This window comes from Apteryx mantelli, chromosome 2 (assembly GCF_036417845.1).
Source record: "Apteryx mantelli isolate bAptMan1 chromosome 2, bAptMan1.hap1, whole genome shotgun sequence".
Lineage (NCBI taxonomy): Eukaryota > Metazoa > Chordata > Aves > Apterygiformes > Apterygidae > Apteryx > Apteryx mantelli.
Genome location: NC_089979.1, coordinates 50,220,085 through 50,237,523, shown reverse-complemented (window position 1 = coordinate 50,237,523; position 17,439 = coordinate 50,220,085). Strand labels below are relative to the sequence as shown.

The window sequence follows — 17,439 nt, the reverse complement described above, 5'->3', positions numbered from 1 at the left end:
TTTTTTATAGTGATGTTTGGAAAAAAAAATCACTTTATAATTATCAGCATTAAAAAAGCAACCTTTGAAAAAGAAATTTTTCTCTGACCTTCTAGTCAGTATATGCCAATTCTGGTATATGAAAAAAGGGCTTGAATTCTTGAACTTTCAAGTTCTATGCACAGCTATTTAGAACAGCTCTTACTACACTTTGATCTCAGGTGGGTTTCTGCTCTTACTTTTAGATTATGATTTTCCTAGTAGCTTAAGTCACTGAGAACTCGGGTTTGAAATATCTGTTTAACTTTGAAAGTCTAGTCAAAATTTTACAAGCCTGTCTGTTTTATAGGTCTGTGTTAAGAATAATGACATTATGTAACTCTTGTAAGCTTTTTGTCTCTGATAGTGCCTCTTTGGATACATCTCTGATAATGTTCTTCTACTCTCTGGTATGACCAAACATTCAGACTTTAAAAACTGCATACGACAATCTTCATATAACTGAACTTGGGCAGCATGCACCTAAACTTTTGATTTCCCTGGATCAAGTATCTGTGTTCTCCAAGCAGATCTAGTGCTACATAGGCTTAATTTGGCCCAGACAATAGGCATGCTCCAGTAGGCTGTGAAGTGGCTTGCTCTCTTCTATCCTTGATGAATTATACTCCCAGCACAGCTGTTTGTTATGATCTGTGATCCATCAACCAGGTGAAGAGAAGCACCATGGCCCCCTTTCAGGCTTTGTTCACTAGGGGCAGAGAGCATGTCTTGTGATTGTGGTGATTGTACATGTGATGCTTGAAGCTGTGGCCTCTCCTCACAGAATATCATCAAGCCTGACTCTCTTTGCCATTGTGTTAGGTTAGGATTTGGGAACATAATACTCATCAAACTGTGCTTAATGAGCTGCAGTTTTGCTTTGTTTGCTACTGAATGATTTTGTTGTTGTTGTTAAGGATGAGTAATAGGGAAAAAAAAAGTGAACACTTCATCAATTAAAAAATCCTGCTAGAAATCAGAAGACTTCAACTAAGCTTGGGTGTAGTTGGTATTCAATTGTCCTGTGGAACCTATTGTAAAAGGTCGGTCTGCTTTAAAAACCTCAGGATTCTATAAGTATATGTTAGAGTCCTCTGGAAAAATTAATATGCAAATGGAACAGAGTTGTCCTCAAAAGTGCGTATAATTCTGATTTGTGCATATTGTCTGGAAAGTACCAGAAACATCAGCTGCCAGACAAACAGAAGTAGTGATACAGCAGAGCACAGAACATCTAGAACATCTGGCTAGCTGTTCCTCCTGTCTCATGCTGGTCTGGAGCGCTCCATTGGAATTGTTTAGTCCCATTTAGTTGTTTGTGGCAGCACTACAGAGGTTTGGATTAAGCATACTTTTCCAGTTTTCCCTCTTTCTGTTGTATAAAATGGAGTAAAATAGAAGATGGATTCAGAAGAAAACATGTGCATTGTTCAAACACCAGAGGGTGCCACAGACTCACTTTTCAACCAGTACAGTCAGATTCATATAAAGAGGTATATCTGCATTGCTTGGGTTTCTTTTCCAGTTGATTGTACTGTTTGAATGTCAGATCTGATTTCATACAGAGTAACTCTGAGAACTATGTGTTCTGCTTTTCCCTTTATCCTGATAAGCTTATATCACTAAAGACTTAAAACGGTTACTGATTCTTGTTTGTTTTTTTTTTTTTCCTGGATGTGACATTAACTAATGTAAAAGCATTAAAGGAACTGCTGTATAAGAGGGGCTTTGCAGAGAGATTCCTGAAAATGAAAGCAAGTCGGTATCCAGCTGACTGACAGTATCCATACATTTGCACACATACTCTGAAATATTTTAAACTTTATTAATAGAATATTTTAATAGCTAATGCTAAATATACAGTACCTTACTAAAAGTGACTGAGGTGTCTTTGAACAGCAAGAAAAGACAACTAGCAAAAGTACAAACTTAACATGGCTTCTGAAACTTCTGTTAATCTCTAGTGAACACCACATCTAAGGAAATGTAGCAATGATTTCTTTGGGTTAAGTAAAATAAGTGCAGCATTGTTTTCCTAGGTACAAATTAATCTTTCATCAGGACTGGTGACTCAGTGACGTAATGCAATCTCATGTCCCACAGTGAAGAAGTTAGAATCTGTCTTTAAGCAGCACAGATAGATGTCTATGTATAAGCTCTGTACATGTGTACTCACACAGGAGAAACCATGTGATTGGAAATAAAGAAAACAGTAACTTGATAAAGGCTAGTTTTAGAGAACTGAAATTTCTGTCGGTAGAAAGTGGAAAGTGGATGAAAATACAGAAGGGAAGTTTACTTTCTTGTGCATTCAGAGTGTGTGGCCAGATGAAAAGCTGAAATGACTTAAACTGAAGTACTATGACATTTTACCTGGGGTGCAAGCATCTTTACTGAAAGAAAGAGTCCATAAACAGCTCTGTCAGGGTAGTGTCAGGTTTCAGACTCTGCCGCTCTGATAGCTTGTGATGTATGTTCTTGTTGCTAGTTATGCTGCTTTTGTAATCTCCTTTATCAGCAGATCCATGAGAGTCATTGCACTACAGTGGGATTCTTGTTTGCCACCACCAAAGACTTTTCCATAGTATTGGTGGTCATTAAGAGGAGGAAACTGGAGTGTACTTGTGAAGATCAGTTAGCACTCAATTATCATGCACGGAAGCTTCATTTACACACTTCTTGAAAGATTAGGATTTCTATTAGGCTGATAGAGTATGAATATATGCTTAAATTGAATTGTTCAGTTGCTTGTTGTGATGGCATAGGAGGGGAGAAACTTTCTTATGGTGGTGACTTCAGCTTTAAATACTAACAGTGGTCATTTAACTGTTCTGACAATCTTGGGATTTAATGCTTTTCTTAAAATAATAAATTTGGGGCACAAGCCTAGTCAGGAAGTTTAGTCTAGTTAGACTTAATGAATGAAGCTGGCTTGAGAATCTGTTGGGTCTCCTTTTCCCTAAACAAATTATGTAGAAGCTGCCTAGCCATGAGAGTAGAAAAATGAAAGGCAGGAGTAGTGTAAAATAGGATTCTTTTCTTAGTCATACATCTCTTCAGAAGTGTACGGGAGAAGATGAGTGCTATAGGAGCCTATTAAAGCCCTAACAAGAAAATGTATCTATAGTTAAAATAACAACTTTCATGTGACTTTGGAATATGACTCAAACCCTTTTGTCGTAACTTCAGCTTATACCTACTGCCAGCCAGAAGTCAGCCAAGAGATCCCATTTTCACCTGAGAATGACAAGTATCTGACCTACCCCTGGTTCAAGAGTTAGGCCATACAGTATTTTCTGAAGATAAGTTTGCCAAACCTTCTCACAGTTCCTCTCCAGTGTTTTGGGGGGTTTTCTTTTTTGTTTGTTTTGAAAATCAAAGCTTCAGATTGAGTGCTTCCACTTGTCTATATAAATATTGCAAACATCGATTCTGGATTGGTCCTAAACTCTTGAACCTACCAGAGGACCTTTGTCATTTTGTGAAGCATTAAGGCTTTCTCTTGATGATCTAAACTTGTATCTGAAAATTGCTTGAATTGTTTAGCTGCAGAAGTTCCACAAAAACTTTTCCAATACAAGATTCATTCAGTATTTTAACTTAAATGATCTTTTTAAAAAAAAAAAAAAAAGCTGAGACATACAAGCTGTTTGCTTAATTTGAGCTTACCATAATTTTAGTTAGGGCTATCATAAGTCAGACTAAGTATTTCAGACATGAGTGTTTATTTTCAATGTTCAATCTAAAACTGCTACAACAGAATCTAGCTAGCACAGAAATATTAAGACTAGAACTCTGCTGCTGCTCCTTGGAGGTATAGCATCCTCTCTGCTAACTAGGTAAGTACTGTATAGTAGAACCGATTTAAAGAGCAAGGTCTGTGATGGTTTTTTAGTGTACTAGACAAGGAGCATTTGTCTCTTATTTTTAAGGGAACTCAGTAAAAGAAAAATGAAAGACAAGTTTAAGCTAATACACTTGTTCTGAAAACTTTTGGCAGTCAAATACAGGTCTCATTTAGCAATTGAGCTTTTTTATAGTATGAGTCAATATTCCTCTTCACTCATCATTTAGTGCTGCCTGATGAATTGCAACTTTAGAACATCTCAGTTAATCTGTGACTTTCTGTGGACTCGGCAATGAGCCATTGACTTTTTTGCCTTCTGAATATTGTTGCCAATAAAATCCTACTGTTGTAAGAGTAGCGGTGGGGGAGGGAGAGCACATATAAGGAATAAACAATCCCAGTTTACTTCAATCCTTGGTTTCCAAACTTGCTTAAAATTTCACTTCTAATATTTCCTCTCCTATAAAGGATTTGCGTGCCTAGTATCTGAGGCATTGGTTAAGCCAAATGATAAGAGGCACTTCCCTGCACTGTGAAAGATTTTAGGGGACTTCTTTCCCTGTCCATTCCTACACTTAATGTGTATTGTATAGAGGTAACCTCCAAGGTATGTGAATGTGGCTGTTTGATAAAATAGTCTTTTTCTTTGTGTTCATTCTGAATGAAGCGTAACATGTTGTTTTTCTCTTTAGTAAAGATGAAGATGACATAAATGATGTGACTTCTATGGCTGGGGTCAATCTTAACGAGGAGAATGCATGCATTTTGGCAACAAATAGTGAACTCATTGGTACAGTGATGCGTTCATGTGCAGATGAACCTTTTCTCTCCTCAGAAGCTCTTCAGAAGAAGATCCTGAGCATAGGTGAGAACAAATAAGTAACTAATATGTATGGATGTAGTATTTTCTTGTCCATCAGCCAGCCTATGGTCCTTAAAGAAGAAGGAGCCATTAAGATCTACCACCTTGACTCATGACCATTCTATGCTAAGTTTTTGCTTGATCTTCCAAGATGAGTGCTCTATTTATTTGTTTTTTTTATTTTTTTACGTGGAAACAGTCTGAAACACAACCAGAAAAAGAGAAACTAGTGCTACTTTTACATGTGAGAAGTATGTGAGCAACTTACTACTCTTCAATCTAATGCTGTTGTACAGTGCAACACATCAACAGCCATATAAATGTTAGTGTCAAAGTCTTAAGTCTGCTCTTCTATTTCTGCAGCTCCTGATCAGACATGTAAAAGCTGCCCCATGCTATGAAAGGCAGTTTAGCATTCCTCAGCCTATTCAGGTTTATGTACACTGTAGACCAATGTTACAGATCCTTCCTACACGATTAGGAAAAGGTTTCATACTGCCAATACACACAGGGCAGATCTTTGTTTTTCACTCCCTCTATGGAAAAGTTTTTGACTGATTCTATACAAAAGAATTGTCAATGTTATTTTATCTATATTAGTGAATAATACTGTGAAATGTGTGGTCAGTGTCTGCGACTAAAATGTGATAGGAAGGTTTTTAGTATGTATCTATTCACTTGTTGGTTTCTGAGCAAAATTATAACAGTTGCTTGGCAATGTGGCATTATGTCAAAGCAGAGAGTATGTATTTGTACAGCACGTAACAGAATATGAGCACCGCATTGGTTGGTACCACTGCCTGCTACAGCAAATTAGACGAATGTTGCTCAGCTCCTTGTTAATGTTCTCTGCCTGGTAGCTTGCCTTACTGTAACCATGAGCATTTATGGTTAAGCACTTGGGAAATGCTGCAGTACATATAGACAGTAATAATTCTGTTAAAATGGTCTAATTACAAGATCACGTGATGTTTCTGTCTCTAGTTCTATGTGCAACTTGTTTGTAGTCCAAGTTAAGCAGCTAGTCTGTGAAGAGCATGTAACATGCAAATGCTATCTACTGCTTAAATACATCCCAAGCTCGTTAGCCAAATGTGCCATGTGAGCTGTATAGAGTATAGTTCAGTGAAGTCAGTGTTGTGTTGCTAGTTGAAAAGGGAAAATACACATTGGAAGATACTTATTAGTGCCTAGAAGATTTTCTCAAAATTCAGTAGAGTTAACCATTATCCATTCAAAGCAGATATAAGAAAAATCTCTGAAGACTTGAAGAAAATGTACTTCTAGAATAATAGTCTGTTTTGTGATGTAATGACGGTTCAGTTAGATCGAAAGTATAAGACTGACTGTTTCATGACTCTCATGCTAGCTGTTCCGTGTTAATAATAAGATAGCTTTAGTTCATGTTGTAAATAAAGTGTTTTGATTGCAAGGAAAGGAATACTGTCAGGCAGTACACTAATTCAGAAAATAGCTTCTGTTCTTGAACTGAGAGCTCCATTTTGTTTAGGAAGTGTATATGGAGGGAGGTCTTGAGGGGGATGGGTCCTTTTTGTTGTTGTTTTGTTTTAAACTGACTTATTTCAGGTATTGTAATAGACTAGTGGAGAACTGCTGAGGAAGTTTTGAAAGGTGCTTGAGCAAAATTAACTTTGCACTGAGATAAAGCACAGCCTTAGACAGGGATCTTAATATTTACTGGGTGAGATCAAACTGTGGGAACATTTTGATCATATCTGGGATAATATCATAGATTCTTCCTGAGAGATTGCTATTCTAACTGAAAATGAATAATGAAGGCAAAATGCATAGGGGTGGAGTTTTTCTGCAGTGTACTGTTTATCCATTCTTAATACTCAGCTTGGCAATAAATACTAAAATGGATTTTAAGTGCATGCTGTATATTGCATCATAAAGTATTACAGCTACTGTAAGTGCAGCAAGGGGCAAGAAAATGAGCTGCTGCTAGGTACTGTGTATAAAGTCTGCAAAACGGCTGTCTGTCTACAAAAGAAAAGTCAGCGTTGTCTAGGTATCTTGGCTGGACTATGCTGAGAGATTGATTGTGTCAACCTCTAGAATGCTTCTCCATCGGCTGTCTGTGACTGTGAGAAGGTTGCAGAGGTTAACACCTAGCTCTGGGCATAGGGTCCAGACAGCTTTGCCCAGAGCTGTTGCCAGCCTTGACAGCAGCTGTTGAAATGTAGAGAGGCAGCAGTGTGCGTTAGGGAACAGAGAGAGGAGTGGCAGCTGGAGAGAACAGGTTGAAGGTGATGGCATGATGACCTCAGTTGGACTAGATCTGTATTTTCCAAGTTGCTACCTTGGGATTGTTGGGTCAGTCTGCCACATGCTTGTTGGTTGAGGTAGGTGAGAGGGGTCCTGCATCTGTATGCCTGGAGTGTGCTGCAAAAACCATCCCTGTTCATTGAATAAATGTCATGAGTTGTTAACAAGCACGGTGTCAAGCAGGGCAAAATGTAATTCTCTATTTTTTTTTAATTACTGAAATTAACAGAATATGGCACTAATTTCTACTGCTACCATTTCTTCCCCTCCCTGAACATGAAGCTTGATTTGTATTCTTATTAACTTTGTCCTATAAATGACCTTGCAAGGAGAGTGATTCTAGAGGCTAAGTGAAACAATGTCTATATTTTCTGAAGCTCCAGGCTAAGTTTTATTAATGTAATGTCTAAGATCTTTGAAGTTGTGACTTTACCAGGAAAATCATAATCTCCAAACCTTTATTCATAATGGGTATAACTTCCAGGGGGAACAGAATACCTACTGTGCTAATTATTTCAATTATCAGCTACTACTAAAACACGTAATGGATTTTCTCTGCTTCCACAGGTAAAAGGCATGACATTATGGAACTTAACTCTGATGTTGTGAACTTGATCTCCCATGCTACACAGGAGAGATTACGAGGGCTTCTAGAAAAGCTAACTGTAATTGCTCAGCACAGAATATCAACCCATAAGGTAAAGGAAATCATTAAGCAAGCTTTGCGCCGAAGTTTTCGTGCTTTGCAGCCTTGAAGATAAACTTCTTCCATGTATAGGCACATCATATATAATATGTACACTTTCAATATCTACCAAAAGGTGGTTTTGTCATAACTATTTATAGCCTCTAACTACAACTACTTCATATTTTCCTTTTAACTTGTTAGGCACTCTTAAAACCTAGAATACAAGTAAATGCATGCATTTCTCCTGTTCCATAGAAATGGTGATTGTAATGCAAAATCCCTGTCACCTGGTAGACATAAAACTGTTTCTGAATGCTCTCTGTAATCAGCTCTGTGTTGAATAGGGACTGGCATTTTCTTTATGCATTTACTTTTAGTAGAGCTGCAATATTGGCTCAGTAGAAAGCCTTGGAAACTGAATGAGTCCTCACTTTTTTCAGTATCAAATTGTTTTAAAAAAAGAATTGGAAGTTAGAAATTAATTCTGTCGACTGTGCGAGTTTGTTATTTACAGAAACTTTATCCATACTTCCAGTATAACAGGAGCAACTGATGGGGTAGGAGTTCAACTCTTGAACAGACTCCTTGTAGCCTTTTGAATACAGGAGAAGCAATACTGAAGAACAGAAAATGTTTGGAAACCTCCAAGTATTTATAGTGATGTCTGGGGCAGCTGGGGTATGAAGAGGACATGGGAAGAAAAAAATACAATATAGAAAAAACATACAATTTTCTATGGAAAGTCTGTAAACTTGTACACATCCTGTGTTGTCCTCCCAAAGTGGGAGATCTGATAAAGCTCATGAACAGAAGTGAGGTGTAAGCTGCAATCTTGAGGAACTGCTAGGGCTTGGTGTCTTGCAAATGTCAAAGATAGCAAGGGGGTATTTTTGGACAGTGGGCTTTTGGTATGACTGATTTCTTTCTCATTGAACTAAAGCAATAGGAAAACTGATAGGTTTTGGACTGACTGATGTGCCAGAAGCAAAGATAGGAAGATTGTAAGGCTGCAACAAACTTTCTTTTTCTGTTTTCTCAAAAAAAAAAAAAAAAAAAAAAAAGCTGTAATGGTTGAAAATGAATATAATATCTTATAATACCATCTTTCCAGTAGGAAGATAGTATTACATCATAGAGGAATGTCCTATAGGATTGCACTTTCGGGTGGTCCCACATGAGTAATATTACTGTGATAGATTTCTAAAAGCTTGTGAGCATCTAACTTCAAGAGCACAACACAGTAGTGTTATAGAGCCCTATTATGTATTTATATAGCCCTCTATTCCATCTCACCCCAGTTCTTGCCCCTTCCCTCTTTTTCTCTCTGGGCTAATTTGCAGTATGGACTCCCATGTTTTTGAGACTTGTCCGAAGACTTTACAAGAGAATTGGATGGTTCCCCTATACTGATTTTTGTCTATACTGGTTTCATTACACACCCCCACACACCCCCACTCAGGAGACTCTTCTCTCTGGTTTGTTGAGCTCATGCTGAGCAGCTTTCACCTGATAGCCCTTAAGAGAGAAAGAATCTGCAGGGTAAAAGCCTACCAACATGTACATCCCTACTTTTGCCCTCTCTTGCTATATGTTAAAAGTTGAATAATGGGAAGTTACTAACTTCTATCTAAAACTGTCATGGTGGTCTTGCTATCCAAAGCAAGGAATAGGCTTTCAGACTGTTGTAAGCTGATGTCTGTGGTGCAGCCTTTGTTGCAATGCACTTATTTAGGGCTAGTAAGACCACAAAGGTGATTAGCTAGCTGGTTTTGTTCAACTGCATCTTCCCCTCTCCTATAATTTGGAGAACTGCTGAGGTAGAATATTCAGGTGACAGGTAGCATGATAGCCAAGAGCAGAGTTAATAATGACAATTGGACAAAACAGTGATTAAAAATGTTTTTGTGTGTGGATTCTGCATAACACAAGACAACTGTTTCATGTTCCTAAGGTTAGGATTCATGAACGCATGGCTCATGGTATTGTGGTGTGTGGTGTTGCACATTTGCTGAAGGTGCAGGAGCAATAAAAAATGGAAACCCTAAATTGTACTGTGAATGTGGCAATATAGTGTGGCAGCTCCATAGCTACGTTTTGTGCTTACCCCTTAAAGCAAGGGGGTAAATCCTTTCAGACTGCCAGCCTACTTCCTCCCCTGCCTTCAGTCAAACTTCAGACTATTGAAGTAACTTATCAGAGGTTAAGAGATTTTTTTCTGTTTTTGATTTAGTTTAGGAATTGAATATAAATGGCCAAAGCCCAATAGGTTCTTCCATAATAGCTGAGCCTTTGTAACTGTTATCCATGCCCTCTGTCCACAGCAGTGTAGTTCAACATGACTTAAATTGTTCAGCTTATGTGGAAGAACTGTTAAGAGATTCTTCCAACTTTTGGCCTGGTGGACCGAGCTAGAATGAGCTTCCATATGCGTGATCTTTTTTCTTTGTGCCCCTGGACATGGGTTGCGCTCTTGGTGCTAAATGGCAACTGCCTTAGTCAGATTTCTGATTCATTTACAAATATGTGACAGTCTAGAAAGGAAATGACAAATCGGGGACAAGGCACACAGCTGCTTTTGAACTTGTTGCCAGATATTTTCTCGCTAAAGATGTACCTGGGAATGCTTTGCAATTTAGTGCTGCATGTGTTTCAAATATGTGTAAACCTGAGGTTAAAATTTTGATACAAGTTGGCCAAACTGTAGAGTGCATCTGTGGAGATGTCTTGAGCATGTGGATTTCTTTGGAGAAGAAGAAAAAGTGTGGAGGAAGGAATTTTATGACAAGATTGCATAGATGCACTAGTATGCTATTGTTGTATGGAAATAATCGCTTCTTTCAAGATAGTGAAAAATCTTTTTTTTTTCCTTTCACTTTCAGTGAATTCCAGATTAAATTTAGTTCAGTTAAAGTAAATTTTTTAAACTGTTAGTTACACAAGTTCAGTCTTAGCACATGAAAATCTAAGCATGCTCTCTGTATAGTGGCTACTTGCTTTATCAGTAACTTAAATTCTGTACTCAGTTACATTTACGTAACTTCAGTTTTCACTGGGATTGTACTGTTGTAGCTGGGGACAGTTTGGCCTTATAAAAGGAAGCTAAGTTATAAGGACAAAATCTGAATCCAGCTTGCTCCCTCATAACTGTTATGGCTGTGAATTATAAACAGGTGCAAAACATAATTTTTTCAGTCTAAGCAATTACAATGCTAAATGATCGTGGAGAACAGGTCTATTGAGTAGATATGTCAATGTAACTGCAGGTGTTCTCTTAAAGACCTGATTTTGTGCAACTTAACTGTTGCTAATGAGCTGAAATAGTGTAATGAACGCTCATTTCTTATCTCATGTATGATACTGCTTATGATACTGTGCTGGAGCACTTCTGGTTGAGTCACTGGCATTCCTAATTGGCACAGGGTCTTTGATTTGGTTTTAAAAGCAAGTATTTAACTCTGACTTTTGGCATTCCAAAGTGAAACATTTTTCAACTTTGAAAAATAATCTTCTGGTAATACGGCTTTTTCCTTTGTCCCTTTGAAAGGATTGCAGCATGGTGGTGGATTATAAACTGCAGCTTCAAAACAAATTGTATTAATGTACTGAGATTAATTCATGTAGTAGTATGTTTTGTGGGTAGCAGTAGAAAATCTAAAGCAATAACATGGTGGAGGAAAGGTGTGTTGTTGAACTCTTCTGCAGAACCACAGACTCTGAGAAGGACAGTCTCCTTGGTTACAACACATGGTGTGGTCTGAGTCAGTTGGTGATAGGCGGACAATGTGGTAGCTCATTGAAAAGGACTAAAGCTCATACAAGAAGAGGGATTGACTCCATGCTTGGGCTGGGTTGTGAGATTTCAGCTTGGGAGACAACAGCGTCCCACAGCATGACTTCTGCTTTCCTTGCCTGCTTCTAAAAGTAGATCACTAGGTGTGGGAAGAAGAGTCTGAATATAGTGCATTTGAAAACTAGGAAACTGAAGTCATTGAGGGTTTGTATACTTAAAATATACCCATACAATATGCTGTTTTTACTCCAGAATAATTGCATATCATAATTGCTTTATTAATGCAGATTGTGAGATTGGAGTAGTGGTGAGAAGAAAGGCCTCCTGAAAACATGCAGTGTGTTTGGCTGCTAAAAGCCTAAAGACAAATTCCTCAATGAAAGAGGAGCTCACAAAGTAAGAGAGAAAGAAGAGCCAAGGATGCAAGCTAGAAGAGGGTGCTACAAACAGGAGGCAGCAAAGTGACTCTTGTAGAATGGGCTTGCTGCCTTGTTTTGCCTAATCCCCTTTGGCCATTGCATGACTTTTTTTTTTTTTTTTTTAAACACGCACACACACACCAAAAAAACCTGCATTTGAGAAGAGCAGCAGTAGTAAAAATTAGCTTTTTGTTGCCTATGGGCCATATCTAAGATCTTTCCTTTCTCTGCCTTTCTTCCCAGCTATATAAAGTAAAATTAGTGCTCAATCAGACTTTCCAATGAGGGTGAAATAATAGCACAAATCAGTAATTTATACTAAAAGGATCTTAGTCTTCTTTTAATGATGCATGTCCCATTATTGTTGGAACTAATCACTGGTGTTCACTGGCACAGCTTGGAGCTGGGGGTTGGACCAGATGGCTTCCATGGGTCCCCTTTCAGTGTAATTTATTCTATGATTTGAAAGCATTCACTGAGGCAAGAGTATATGTTCTTAAAGTTATACTAAACAGTATCTAATGCATCATCTCACTGCCTTTCTCCCCCGCCATTCAAGAAGCATTTTAGCTAGTTCTAAGACAACAAACAAACAACACCCTCCCACCAAACAAATAATCTCCCCATCTTTTGGGATGAGGCTTAATTTAAATTCTGCGAAACATAGAATATTGAATTCTACAAATTTGCAGTTTCAGATCTTAATTTTTTTTTTGCTCTTCCTCATATCCTTTTCCCTTTGGATGTGAGGGTCTCCTATTTTCAGTCCCTCTTTTTTCCACGTAACAGCCTGTCTAGAAGAGTCTTGTATGTATATTTGTGTTGGATATGAACATGCTATTTAAAACAAAAGATTTTAGCCTTTAGTAAGAGCGGTGTTATAGTTAATACAGTAGAACTATATTCTCATAATGTCACTTGTTCAATAACCACTGACTAGGCGCAGACCACAAGAAACATGGTTCTTTGGAGAGGAGATATGTAAATGGATACCTACTGTCTGAAGTTTTTTTTAAACAGCCTACCTTTCTTTTCAGCTTTGAAAAGATAATGCTATACTACTTGAATTGTTGAATTTGTTTGACTCAACGTAGCTTTTTAATGGTGTATGTGGATTTAATGGTGTATGTGGAAGCCTGCTTGTCTATAACAAAGGTCTCTTTCCAGGGGAGTGATAAGTACATCGTATCTAGTGACACTAGAGCACAGCTGAGATTTCTTGAAAAGCTTGATCACCTAGAAAAGCAGCGAAAGGATGAAGAGGAACGTGAAATGTTGCTACGAGCAGCCAAGGTAAGAACTTCTTGCATTCCAAGGAAGTGGTGGTGTTCTTTAGATTGGTGAGCATCTGCTGCTTTCTCCAATTTCTGCTTTAAATAAAGTCACTATTAACTTTGCAACTAAAAAATGTTGATGTTTAGGATAGCTCAGGCCGTACAGAAAAGGCTCTGAGCTTTTTACATTCTTTATGATGGAAGTTCTTTCAAATGAGTGGTAGGAGTGATGTCTTCTTCTAAGATCGTTCCTACTGGTCAGGGTGAAACAAAAGAGGTCTATTAACATAGTCTTAAACTTCCTTTCTGTCTTTTTATTTCTGGTACTAAAACAGTTATGTGTCTCTCCTTATCTGTGCATGGCATTGTTCCAAAATATGGGTTCACTGTGCTTGTTAATGTTGGAGTCTCATGAAATCCAAGGCCCAGCTACGGGTATTTGTCTATACTGAGATCAGAGAGCTAACCTGCTTCTAGCTGGTAGCCTAGCCGTTGAGAATCCCTGCTCTAGCCATTGTTGGTACAGAATAAGCATCCTTCTTCCCCCTTCTCTCCCCTCAAAAACAGAAAAGATCAATAAATGTTGCACCATGAGATGCAACTTGATCTTCTGTTTGTTTTACAGTCTTTTGTTTTGCTTTCACGTTGAATTCTGGAGTCACTTGGGCAGAAGGGTGATCTAGGCTTGAAAGAATCCTGTAGTACTTGCACAAGTACAACTTCTTTTCTGTACTTCCTGTCCCTTTTAAGTGTCTGCTACTGACATGAACAACATCATGCCTAGACTGGACCTGACTGACAGCATTAGCATCATTTTCAGCTTAATCTTCCTTCAGGCTATAACAGAGGCAGCCGGCCCAGATGGGGGGAGAGGGGGTTGTACGTGTGTGGTGGGGGGGAGGGGAGCCAGTCTGGATTGAGGCATTCACCCCTGGAGCTAAATCTTTCAATCACAAGAGAGAACTGTCATTTATTAAATATTTAACGGATGCTGTGGTGTTTGGATGCTAGTAATTTCTATTCAATTTTTTTCCCCTTCCTTTGGTAGAGTCGCTCCAATAAAGAAGATCCAGAGCAACTGCGTTTAAAGCAGAAAGCAAGAGAGGTAGGACTTTCAAGCTACCATGCCTGCCTTTGTGTGATGAGAGAAGGTTGGCAGCCCTGTCCTGGCAATTAGGTCAGGGTTTATTTTGCTGTTGCATACCATTTGCAGAGGCCTTGGGGAAGGACAGGAACTGCTGCAGGCAAGGGCAGTACTTCAAATGAGGTCAATGAATTATGAGCTTGCTTTTTAACATTTTATTTTCATAGTTTAGTCCTCTCTAGAAATGGTTCTTTGTAAACTACAGCAGCACACTTGGTAGGAATATAATGTGGAATTAGGGAAAAAAAAAAAACAAAAAAACTTTGAGATTTAGCATCTGGGACTGTACAATAGGCTACATTTTTCCAGGGTAATTGTTCGTTTTGTAAATCTGATACTGCTTATAATTCTTTGGCTGGGAGGCGGTACTGGGATTTAGTTTTAAATGGAAAATGCCTCTGGCTTTTAATTTTCTGGGCCCAGCAGTTTTCTGTTCTGGAATGGAGCCCTTGTTTCACACAGTTCATGTTTAGCTGCAGGGGTTTTAGTTTATAGCTTAGACTGGTTAAGCTTTTACTCCCAGAGGCCTCTGCATAGCAACTGTAGAAATCAACAAATAAGTTCATTTATGTCTGCAGCCTCTTCTCAGTAGCTGACTTTTTACATTTCCCAATATCCATTTCCTGACTTTTCTAGCCTGAGAGAAAAAAGCTCCACTAATTGGAGCTTATTTTAATTGAGCCTTAATATTGGATCTCACTGGAGTTGCCCCCAGAGCTACTGGGAACAGAATGAAATGAAAGTACCTAAGGTTGAAGATGTGTGTGCGTGTGTATGTGTGTGTGAAATTTTTCACTTGACCTACAGATTCTTTTCCCTGCTGAATAAATCATCAAGCCTGTTCACATTTCTGATTAAGGATCTGACAGCAGACGATTTTTTTTTTTCTGTGATAATAAAGACAATTGAGGTGTGAGACGTGTGATACAGAGCTGAAGAAATTGGTTTCTATAGTTACTTGACTGATTTCATGCAATTTTTAAGGATCTTTGTGCTAAATGAGAATGATTTTCTGAGCAACCTTTTTCCTTAACTGTGCCTCTTGAACTATGAAATTTGTTGTTGCTTAACATTGCTGCACTTGGCTCCTAGATGCCAGCAGCAGCAGCAGGTTATTTATGAATGCTTTAAAGGCCCTTATTGTTTGGATTAATGTAGGAGCCAAGGCAAAACAAATGGAAATCCAGTAAAATAGCGTTAGAATCCATGTTCTGGATTTCCACCAAAGTAGAAGAAATTAGTAAAGCAGGTTCCTTCTTTTCTCTTATCATTTTACGATCTGTCTTTTAATTCATTTTTTTCTTCTTACAACTTTTTACTTTTCCATGCTTATAATTTGTGAGTACAAAAGTTGCCTTAAAGCCCTTCTCAGTTTGCCTCTAGGGTCACCAGGATCGGCAATCAGTGGATGAATGCTAATTTACCTTGTTTCATAGGTGGTTTTACCTCTGCATTGTCTGATTTTCGTCCCCATCTCCCCCCCTTTATTAAAACACTGCAAACCTTTACATGATTCATTTGTGTAACTTCTCTCTTTTTCTTTGAACAATAGTGTATAGGAACTTGTATAGGAACTTGAAAAATCTTCTGTGAATTAGATATTTAGAATAGAAAAGTTAGGTGTGTTTCTTTTTTTCTTTTCCTTTTTTTTAACTGGTTAACACTGTTAGTGAGGTCTCTTTAAAAGTGGCTTACAGGTTTACAAATATGGAGCCAACAGAGTGGAGAAGGCTATCTGAGTTTAGTGCTTAGTGTTCTATTATTCTTGAGTTCACATCCTTTAATACATCTTATCTTCTGCCAGATTAACACAGCCTTCATTGCACTTGTCCTGCATTTCCATCAATTCCTTGCTGCTCCCTGAGTGACTGTCTCCAGCTGCTTCATCAAAAGAAGAGGAGGCAGATCTGCCTCTCTGGATAATGCAAATCTTTGTATTGGCATCGCCCTCTGTTCTGTTGTTTTGTTCTCCTAAGAATGAGGCAACCAGCACTTCAAGATTTCGGTTACAGCACAGGCAACCAACCTTATGTGCCACGGATTTCCTTCTGTATAAATCCGTCCTGAGCTTGAGTTTAAATGAGCCCAAATGCAACTGGTTAGTTTTGACACTTTATTGACAGTTTGGAGATAAATGGTCAGCTCACATTTACATAAAAAATGCAAACGTGAGCAGAGTCTGGAATAAGAGCAAAGTAAAAATCAACAAATATCACAAGGCTGAAACTGGTAACTCAGAAGCACAGTGTACCCTGGGATGAAAGCCTGAAAAGGCTTACTACTGTCTTGTCAAGTTGTAAGTGTAGCCTGCTCCTAAGAAACCAAACTGCTGGGGAATTTTGATACCTCTGTCAGCTGGAATTGGATCGTTTCCTGATCATTCTGGTTGAGTATCCATTGGAAAGACTAATCTGATTTGTCTCCTTGTAGTTCTTTAAGAAAGAAAACAATATGGGTCTTCCTTCCTCCAGACTGGCTTTTATATGTTAATGGTGACCTGCTGGGAGAAAGGAGAGGGTGAGGGGATAATGGCCCTGGAGATTTTGAGCATGTTCTCTAGCAATATTTCCCAAAATGCAGGGTGTACATAACAGTGAATACTTATAAATCCAGGATGTACTGTCATCTTGCAGCTGCAGGCAACATCTTAAAATTGCTGGAAGTACATCCAGAGACTTGGCAATGTATTCTTTTATCCAAAAGGCTGTACATAATTGCTGTGACCTTTTTGTCCCTTTTTGCGTGACCTATTACCTCAAACTTCCCCTATGCCAAGTCACTTGTTTTTCCTGTGTTCTTAGTCTGTAGCTTGCTATAAATTAGGTCTTTATTTACTTCCCCCTTTCACCTGTTTCAGCAAATTTTAATACCTACAGAAAATGCATTCCTTCTGAGACAGCTGCTAGGCTTGCCCGAAGCTGCTCCTTTATCCACTCAAGAATTTTGTCCTTGCTCACCTCATAGGCCAGCCTTTTTGTATAACAGCATTCCCAAAGCCTGGGCAAATTGCCCCTGCTTTTCATTCAGCCTAATTTGCCATTCTGACTGAGGGTACAGTCCTCGCACAAGTCACTGATGCTTTTACTTTAAACCTTAACTTCCCTAGAT

At 38.5% G+C, this 17,439-nt stretch overlaps 1 protein-coding gene across 1 annotated transcript in view; it reads left to right on the top strand.

Annotated features, from left to right (window-relative positions):
• The window catches only part of TAF4B (TATA-box binding protein associated factor 4b), a 75,796-nt gene that overhangs the window by 36,583 nt on the left and 21,774 nt on the right, over positions 1-17,439 (top strand). Inside the window, exons 10-13 of the mRNA XM_067292350.1 lie at positions 4,558-4,730; positions 7,584-7,714; positions 13,081-13,206; positions 14,236-14,292. Of these exons, the coding sequence (XP_067148451.1) occupies positions 4,558-4,730; positions 7,584-7,714; positions 13,081-13,206; positions 14,236-14,292 (487 nt within the window). The remainder of the gene's footprint in view (positions 1-4,557; positions 4,731-7,583; positions 7,715-13,080; positions 13,207-14,235; positions 14,293-17,439) is intronic.